Consider the following 9103-nt stretch of genomic DNA (forward strand, 5'->3'; position numbering starts at 1 on the left):
TACCATAAGTACTATGTTAAAAACAAAAGACAAAAAGTATTTTCTGAATTCCTTTAGTTTGTCATTACAAAAAATATTATCACTGTCAAAAAGACACTATAGACTTTTCATATTGTTGAAAGCCATTTTTCCTATATTTGTGTAATTTTTCATTCACTAACTCCTGGCAGTGACTGCTGTGTGAGTTGAATATATTGCAGCCAACAAAACAGCCACATTTTTGATCTGATTTGTTTCTCTAAGTGTGTTCTCCTTTTTCTCTTCCAGGGTTAGAATTTCTGTTATCTCTAGATTGTAAACTACGTTTTCATGTTAGTCTCTGGTCACCTGGCAGATCCATCTGTGACTAAGCACTGCAACTTTGTTTTTTTCTTATGATAAACCTGTCATAGTCCAAAAGAAACCAGGGAATTATTTTCTCATTACTGTTTATGCAAAATTGAAGAAAGCATGGAGGCCTAGCAGAAGAGAGTGAAGACTAGTAAGGACAGTGTAAGTTCTATTTTACTTTGTAAGTTTAGGCCCAGATCTTTCATCTTACAAAGTTCTGGTCTCAAACTTCTTCACAGAAGGCTGTGACAATGCACAATTATGCATTTTCTGTCAGCCTTTCCTGTTCTAGTCTACTTTAGAGTAATTTTTAACTGTTCGGAAGAGTTGTTAAAATTCAGCTTTGGAAGGAGAACTAATTCATCATTGCAACTTGTGATATTTTCATGTTTTATAATTCAGCCTATCAGTGCTATGTTGGGTGCTGTGCATATCCATGACCTGATTTTCCTAGTGGTAGTATTTCTAGGAGTCTATAGGAGTCTGCTTTTAAACTGAGATTCATGAATTCTGTTATTTCAATGATATAGACCTTCATGCAAGCTAGAGATTAGAAATTTACATTGAAAAGTGTGCTATCTACCAAAAAATTCCATATTTCTTAAGTTATACCTCAGGCATCCTTTCTGTCCAGGCCTTAATGAGGACTATCATCCATGAATAGAGTCTTCTGCTCTTCTCTCTCCCAAGGTACTTACCACCTGGAGATTCCCTTCAGATTTATGGTGCCTGTAAAGTGCACCAGCCACTTGAAATGACACTTTTACCACTGGGTCAGTCAGAGCCAGTGAATAATCAATAGGTTCCTGATTTACTAACTGAAGTGTGGGTGATCAGTAAGGGATAAACCTGAAAGAAAAACATGTTACAGAGACAATTTATGACCTCTGAGCCTTTGTATCTTACTAGATACAGCTACTAGATAGAGCATTCTTGCTAGTAGTCTTCAAGTGAAGTATGATTTGTCTTTACATGCACTACAAGAAGGGATTTTGAGATTCTTCTAATTTCATTTTTCTTTTTTTTACCCCGTGTGTAACCATCAGGTAGGGGTAGATGTTCGAGTATGTAGCAGAGAGCCAGGAGCTTTTATGCAAAATCTAGCTGTAACATTTGTGAGCTGGGAAAAATTGCATTAAGTCTCTTGGAAATGATACTACATACTTCTTTCCTAGTCCATAGTGCTTCTCCACCTAGAATCAACTGGCTAATGTTGGTGTAAGTTCATAAAATTAAAAGAGAGCATTTAAAATTTATTTTTGTTGTTACATTATTTAAAATTAATTGGATTATTACATACAATTATATAATAGTCTTGCAGTTAGTAATCTAATACTGTGTCACTGAATGCAAAATAAAAACGGAATCTTTTCTTCAGGCTATGTGTGTTTAGATGTTTCAGAATACATGGTTAAAAGCTATGTTAAAACACTCTATAGCCACTCTTATAGTCGTGTAGAAAAGCAGTTTTTAGCATTCACAGAGTTTCTTAGAGGTGAGTCACTTTGGTGTACAGACATGAGATTTGAGTGTGCATTCTGTAGATGTGCCACTATTTTGAAAGCTTTTTTACCTCCAGGGAAGGTTTCTCTAACCACCTCCCTGGGCAGCTCATTCCAATGTTTGACAACCCTTTCTTGAAGAAAGTCCTTCTGATATCCAACCTGAACCTCCCCTGGTGCAGCACGGGACTTTGTCTTCTCATTCTTCTGCCAGTTGACTGGGAGAAGAGATTGACCCCCACCTGGCTACGCCCTGCTTTTCGGTAATTATAGAGAGCAATATGATCTTCTCTGAGCTTTCTTTCCTCCGGGCTAAACAACCCCAGCTTCCTCAGCTGCTCCTCACATGGCTTGTGCTCTGGACCCTTCCCCAGCTCCATTGCCCTTCTCTGGGCACACTCCAGCAGTGTCCTTTGTAGTGAGGGGCCCAGAACTGAACGTAGGACTTGAGGTGTGACCTCACCAAGTACAGGGGAATGACCCCTTCCCAGGTTCAGCTGGCCACAATATTCTTGATCCAAGCAATGATGCCACTGGGCACACACTGGCTCATGTTCAGCTGCTGTTGATCAGCCCCCCCAGGCCCTTTTCCTCTGGGCCATTTTCCAACCACCCTTCCCCCAGCCTGCAGTGATGAATATGGGGTTGTTGTGGCCAAAGTGAAGGACCCAGCACTTGCTCTTGGTGAGTTTACTGAGAGTACACTCCATCCCCTCAGGAGACTTTGTCTGGTTGTATTCATATGTGCTCCCACATTTGAAACGTAGCACTATTTTAAAATTTTGGCTGGCTGTGAAACGTAGCACTATTTTAAAATTTTTGAAGCTGTTCTTCAACGTCAGATTCAGAGGACAGATCTTATAGACTTCTTGTAGAACTTTTGAATTTTACTAGGTGTTATCTTTTTTTTTTTTTTTTCGTGGTTGCACCTTTTTTTTCAGGTAAATAGATAGACCCAGCAGCATTCAAACAACTTATAGACTGGACTAGCATAAGAATTTCTTTGTGGTCCCTGCACTGTTCTGTATAAATACAAAAGCACAATTTGGTTTTGCACAAATTCAGCATCTAAAATGATACATATTGTAAATATGTGGGTTTGGTTTTTTAATAGATTTTTGTCATGAAAATAAAAACCCTGTTAAGTTTTTCTTTTTTTATATATTCCAAAGGCTTTAGTATGTGATAAAAGTGTTTGTTAAACTTTCAGGATTATTTTTTAAAGTCAAAGTAACAAGCTTTGAAGACACTGAAGCTTTTCAGCACTTAATCATCAAAACTTGTAGGGTTACAAATTTTACATCATGTAAGCTCCTCACAGTCTTTAACTGATTTTATTTGCACTGTGGTTCTGCATTTTGCACATCAGATCTCATGATAAGAGTGGCCAAGGAACTTGCCAAAGGAAGTCTGTTATACTGGACAAAGAAGACAATTTGAACCCAATGTCATTGCTGAATTATGCCTTTATATCCATTATGGATGGAATTTGAGGAAGTTCTCTAGTCTGCTGCAAAGACTGTTATATCTGAATTAAATTTCTCTGCTTCCTACAGGTACATGACTTGGAGGAGTTCTCAGCTCAAGTCAGTTCCACTCATACAGATTTCTTCTTAATTGGTACATGGCTACTTCTTAATTGGCAAATGATTAAACTGAAATAGCCATCAGTAGGCTTCAGACTTAACAGTTGATATTAACAGAACAGATTAAGAATTTGAGCCAGTTTAGAGGTGCAACAAGGCTGCCATAAGTCAGATTCAGCTGTTTGCACAGCACTTTAATAAGGAAATAATGATTTTAAAAACACATGAGACAGCTTTGTGTTCCTAACTTTATGAACTTACTACTGTACGTGCGTGGACATTTGGCATTATAGGTACATTCTAAGATGACTCTACAGTACCAAATAGATTGCAAAATAATTTCTGACTAAGGAGCAAATATCATACAGTTTACATAAAGAGCAATCTTGCAGACATTTGTTATTCTTCCATAGAAGTAATGCTAGGACACATATCACATCACTGCTTGATTACGTCTTTATGTATGCAAGGAGTTAGTTTGGAATTAATTCAGAACCAGAAGGCTGAAGGCTTTAAAGGCTAAGGAATAATTATTCTGAGAAGTTTATGTGTGAGCTCTTAAAGGAAGTGGGAGCATAATTTATATTGACAAAGAATGTGAGCAAAACTCCCTGAGAAACTTTTGGGTTGTGGTACTTACTAGTTAAGAAGCTGATGGGAAGGTAGGAGCTGGAGGAGACTGGTCAGTCTTACAGAAATGTGATATGGGAATTGAGTTTAATTTGTTTTATTTTCTCCATAGGCAAGCAAATGTCCATCTGGGACCACCATGTTCAAGGGACATCAAGAGGAAACGAAAGCCAGCTGCAGCCTCCATGTCTAGCCCAACATCAGGTAACCTCCAGCATTTTTATAGTCATGCCCCTTTTGAGTGAAGCACCACAGGCAAAGGTAGCATTACTTTGGTTTGAAACTAATCAAATGTGTTGAGAGGGCATATTGTGGTTTTGCATAGCATCAAAAGCTGCCTACTGAACAATTTTTTGGCAATGTAGCAGTGGTAAGTTAATTTGCAGTGCTTCACCTTACTGTGAATAGTAATCTGCTTCTTCATAAGGTGTTATTTCCACTGTCCTAAAATATGCAGTTCATAATTGGCAGTTGATCAGTATGCACAGTGTTCCTTCAGTATTGGGCTGGCATTAGCTGGTGGCTCTGATGTCCTTTATCAGGGTATTTGTAGACACTTTCACAGGAGCAAAAATCTGGCAATTTTTGTGTAATCATTGGGTGAAACCACTTACTCCTTAGGGGTTGTCTTATTCTTTTGGATGAAAATAGTTTTTTCTTGTTATGAGGATGTAGTCATTAAAATACTGGTCTATTTTCATGTGGCAGATTTCTGAAAAGTCATTGATTAGTCATCAGAATATGAAAAAGCTTTAATCTGGTGAACACGGTGGGTTTTAGCATGTTTCTTTCTGTCCTTTGACCTTACCCTAATTTGTGACTATCCACTGATACATGTTCTTCCAACTAGTTTATTAATAACTCTTGTAATCCAGTAACAAGGTAGTGGGTAAGACGATGGAAAAAACAGAGATGTAAAAACAGTGGGGAAGACCAAATAAACTGATGATTAATAGAGGGAAGTTTGTGTTTCTTCCTTGGGCTGGTGGATAGACAGAATAATGAAGTAGGGAAGAAAGCTGAGCTTTCTCTCCAGGCCACTGATCTGGATTGCAAACTGCTGGAAAGGTTCCTTACTAAAAAAAAAAGAGACAAGAACATTATTAATCTGTTTTTCAGCAAAAGTCTCATCTATTATTGATTAATTATTTAGGTTATTCTTTCCTGGCTTTTGAGTATTCCATTTTGAGATGTTTGAACTTCTGTAGTAAAAGGGATAGTATCTGAAACCACAGAATCTTAGCACTGGAATACTAGATTTTAGTGGTATGAGCGCTAATGTCTCACTGTCCCCTGTTACCTGTCCATTTATTTATTATTCAGAGAGCTTCTGTTTCCATGCCTACATGTTTCAAAGTACTATTTAAGTTGTACTTACCTGATTAGGCAAATTGTATAGTGAACAGTTTTTGAAGAGTTGAGAGTGCATCTGAAGTGGAACTTAGCTCTGGAAATAGCACAGGGGTTTGGAAAGCTTTCTTACTATGGATGAGGGAGAGAGGATTGTTATGTATTACAAAATAAGGAAGAAGTGTAGTTAGTAGATTATGGGCAGCACGCTTAGGCTGATCATCAAGAGACAAGGTCTGCAAAGTCTTTAATGGTCAGAAATGGTAAAGATCCCTTCCTGAGATCCTGTTTAGAAATCTCTTCAGCCAAGTGAACAGCTGTGGGCAGGGTTTGCTGCAATACTGACTTGTAGAAAGAAACTTTTATGATTGGGTAAGAAGTTGTGGGCAGGGTTTGCTGCAATACTGACTTGTAGAAAGAAACTTTTATGATTGGGTAAGAAGTTGTGTCCTAAACAATGTTCTACTACAGATTCCCAATTACAGTTGAAGCACAACCTGGACAAGTAACTTGGAAACTTCTGGAATCTGATGTTATTTCTGTCAAAGGAGATTATGTTATGGAATTACTATGTCTAAAAAGATACATAGTATTATTCTGCCATAATGTAGAATTAGCTGGACGCTCTTACATTTGTTGGATATTGATGAGATAAAGATTTTTCTCCCTTGCCATGCACCTACTCACCCCCATATAAATGTCATATACTGGGGTTCACATGAGGAGTGCCTGAGGAGTCATGGCAGTCTCATTTTTTTCACTTCTGAGGCTTTTTATGTTTGTGGCATTTTACTTCTGCAAAAGGTGGAGCACTGGTAAATCAGAATACAGGCCATGCCTGTCATGCAGACACAGAGTGCTGGATTTCTTCACCTTTAAATAGCTCCTTCACTGAGTCCAACTGCTCTCGTCTCACTTGTTGACCAGGTCCTGCTTCAGTGATCTCCTTTTTTGCAACCTGAGTGCCCCGTGGAGGTGAAGGACACAGCCTGAGCTGGCTTCATCAGTCAGCAGAACAAATGGGCTTGCTCTGCCGAACATCGGGCCATCTCGGATTCCACCTCTTTTATAGAGATGAGTGATGAAGAGGGGCTCGTTCCGCTTTGCCACTGTATTAATACACATCAGGGGCCAGCTCCCGGCACTAAATCACGCTACTGCATACATCTGTTATCGGACTCCTCACCAGTGTGATGAACAAGACTGCAGATAGAGGCTTCCTCGTGTCATTCTTTATAGGATTTTCCTAAAAGAATAAATAGCTCAAATCTCTGCCAACACTATCCCCTGTCATTGTGATGAATTTAGCTTCTTTCTTAAACATGCAGCTACAAATCTTCGCTGTCGCCTCACCCCCCCACCGTCCACAGAAAGTTTTGAGTTGAATTTGGCTGAAATCAGAAGATGCTAATAAAAGGCAGATGAGATGTGGGTGCTGTTTCCCTCCTCAGTGCAGGAATGAGAAAAGGCAGCTAGAGATAATATTTATTTGGGAACCAAGCAACTAAATTTATTCCATGTCTTCTCACATACTTTCAAGACTGTGAGTATTTATGAGTTCTGGTAAAGTATCTTCTCCCAGAGACCCTTGCATGAACATAAAAAAAACTGCACTACTGTAGAAGTGCCTTGGGTCTCTATTGTATTGCTATAGTATTAAAGTTCTGGTATTAATCCTGCTCTTTGAGGCTAACTGGCCTAAATACCATAATTGAGCTGTTGAGAACAACAAAATTGGGTAGAAAATTCAGAATTAACTTGCACTTTAGGAAATGACTTTTATCAAAATTAAGTTGGGCAAACTTATGCAAATATTTAGAGAGACTGAAAATTAATGTTTTCCACATTACACAATTGAACAGTGTGAGCCCTAAAGCATGAGGCCTTTACCTGATAAGAGCAAAAATCTGGCTGGTGTAATTTGGCAGTAGAATAAGGAATTCTGGAGGAAGTTAAGGTTGACTGTACTGGATTAGACCAGAGATTCATCCAACTCAGTGACCAATAGCCAGTGCCTAGGGAGGAAGAAGATCTGTGGTGGTAAAGGCCCTTTGACCTTTCAGTGATCTGAGACTTGGAAGGCATGGATAGTGTCCTTGTGTTTAGTTACTTTCCATTGCAGTACAGTAGATTTGGAATAATATCCCCAGTGGCACAGTAGAGATTGTGTGAGAAATACTGCATAAAATGTTATTCTCATGGAAGTTATTCTCTGGTTTGAAAGGAATCTGATGAAGACTGTCACGTCTCTCTTCATTTTGTCAGAATAGGCCACAAGTACAGATGGCTGTGTCATAAATGGTGAACAACTAACAATCTTTACACTGTTGTTTTTAATGTTTATATGGTTTAATCCTCTGTGTATGTATGTAGCAGTGCACATGGTAACTGGCATCCTAATCAGCTATTACAGTGAGTCCAGGCTAAAAATCTGCATAAATCGATTTTTGTCTGCCTTGGCATGTATTCACACCTAGCTTGTAAAAAAGGTGACAGCAGCCTGTGAAACTGCTTATCAGAGAACAGTCTGATGAGTATTAGCAATTTGGTGAATTTTCCTTCTTCTGTTTCTTGCTAATTATTCATTCTTTGCCATACCCAGAAACAGAAGCCAGTTTCAGTCTTTTCTTTTTCTTTTTTTATGAGGAAAGATGGAGAGCCTGGGTGTGGAGGCTGCTAGCAAGGGGCACATAGTGTAGTATAGCTGGTGATTGTGAGTTTAAGGACTGACTTAGTTGTTGGGGTTATTTTCACGTTTCATATGACCTTCAGATGGAGGAAGATGATGGGCTGGATCTAAAATTGCAAGGTACTTTTGTCAGCTGTGTTGTAGCTGTATGGGAATGACTCACTGCTTTGGATTTACAGAAGCAGCATTGTTGGGGTTCCAGATCTACTGAATGTGGAACCTCAAGCATTGAACTGACTTTTTATTTAAACTTCAAAGCAATCTTCTCCAGCTGAGGCTTGCTGTGGCCTCCTTATCCTTCATTCACTACAGAGCAGCAGATGCAACTTGTAATTAAAACACACAAACAACTATTATCTCTTGTGAGACTACAGTGAAGAAATATATTTTGTATTGAAGTAGTTACTTGTTTAAAAAATTCTGTTTGCTCAAAGACTCCTATGGCAATTTCTCTTCTTTACCTGGCCCTGTTCTACTTGTGAGGATTGAGTGATTCAGGATACTGAGAATTGGAGAAAACTCTCATATCTCTAGGTTTTTGGCAATCCTTCTGGAAATTTGGGTGACTGTTGGGTTGAGCTATGGATCTGCGAATCTCTCTGGCTATTATAGCTTGTCCCATTTTGAAGCAGTCGTTGTATTGAGAAAATGAGAATGGATTTCAACCTAGTTTGGCAAGTAGTTTCTTGTCATAATATGCTGATTTACCATTTTGGATATATGTGTAGGTTCATGGTACTGCCCTTTCTGGATGAAGAGCAGTATGTTTTCCTCTTTAGATGAGCTTAGCAACCTGAAATTTGCCACACCTTCAGAGACTTTGAAAGTCTCAAGTAGAGAGTTAATTGAGTCTTTGCAAGGAGTCTAAGTTATTTTAAGATGAATGATTGTGAATTGATTCACTTTAAATATGGGAGAGCTAAAACCTTCGATTTTCAACAGGAACTCTGACTAAGGGAACTAGTTAGTGGACTGGGAACTTAGAGTTTTGAATGTGTGAATCGTTAGAGCAAAAT

The 9103-nt window shown here is 38.7% G+C and overlaps 1 protein-coding gene across 7 annotated transcripts in view; it reads left to right on the forward strand.

Moving 5' to 3' along the window:
• Positions 1-9103, forward strand: part of GPATCH2L (G-patch domain containing 2 like) — a 44104-nt gene that overhangs the window by 22461 nt on the left and 12540 nt on the right. For 6 of the 7 annotated variants that reach the window (XM_036383356.2, XM_036383357.2, XM_036383353.2 and 3 more), the window contains one exon: positions 4161-4252. In XM_036383356.2, the coding sequence (XP_036239249.1) occupies positions 4161-4252 (92 nt within the window). Of the gene's footprint in view, positions 1-4160; positions 4253-6325; positions 7044-9103 lie in introns of those variants that run through there. The other variant, XM_036383359.2, reaches the window with a different exon arrangement.

The sequence above is a fragment of the Molothrus ater genome, chromosome 6 (genome assembly GCF_012460135.2).
Source record: "Molothrus ater isolate BHLD 08-10-18 breed brown headed cowbird chromosome 6, BPBGC_Mater_1.1, whole genome shotgun sequence".
Lineage (NCBI taxonomy): Eukaryota > Metazoa > Chordata > Aves > Passeriformes > Icteridae > Molothrus > Molothrus ater.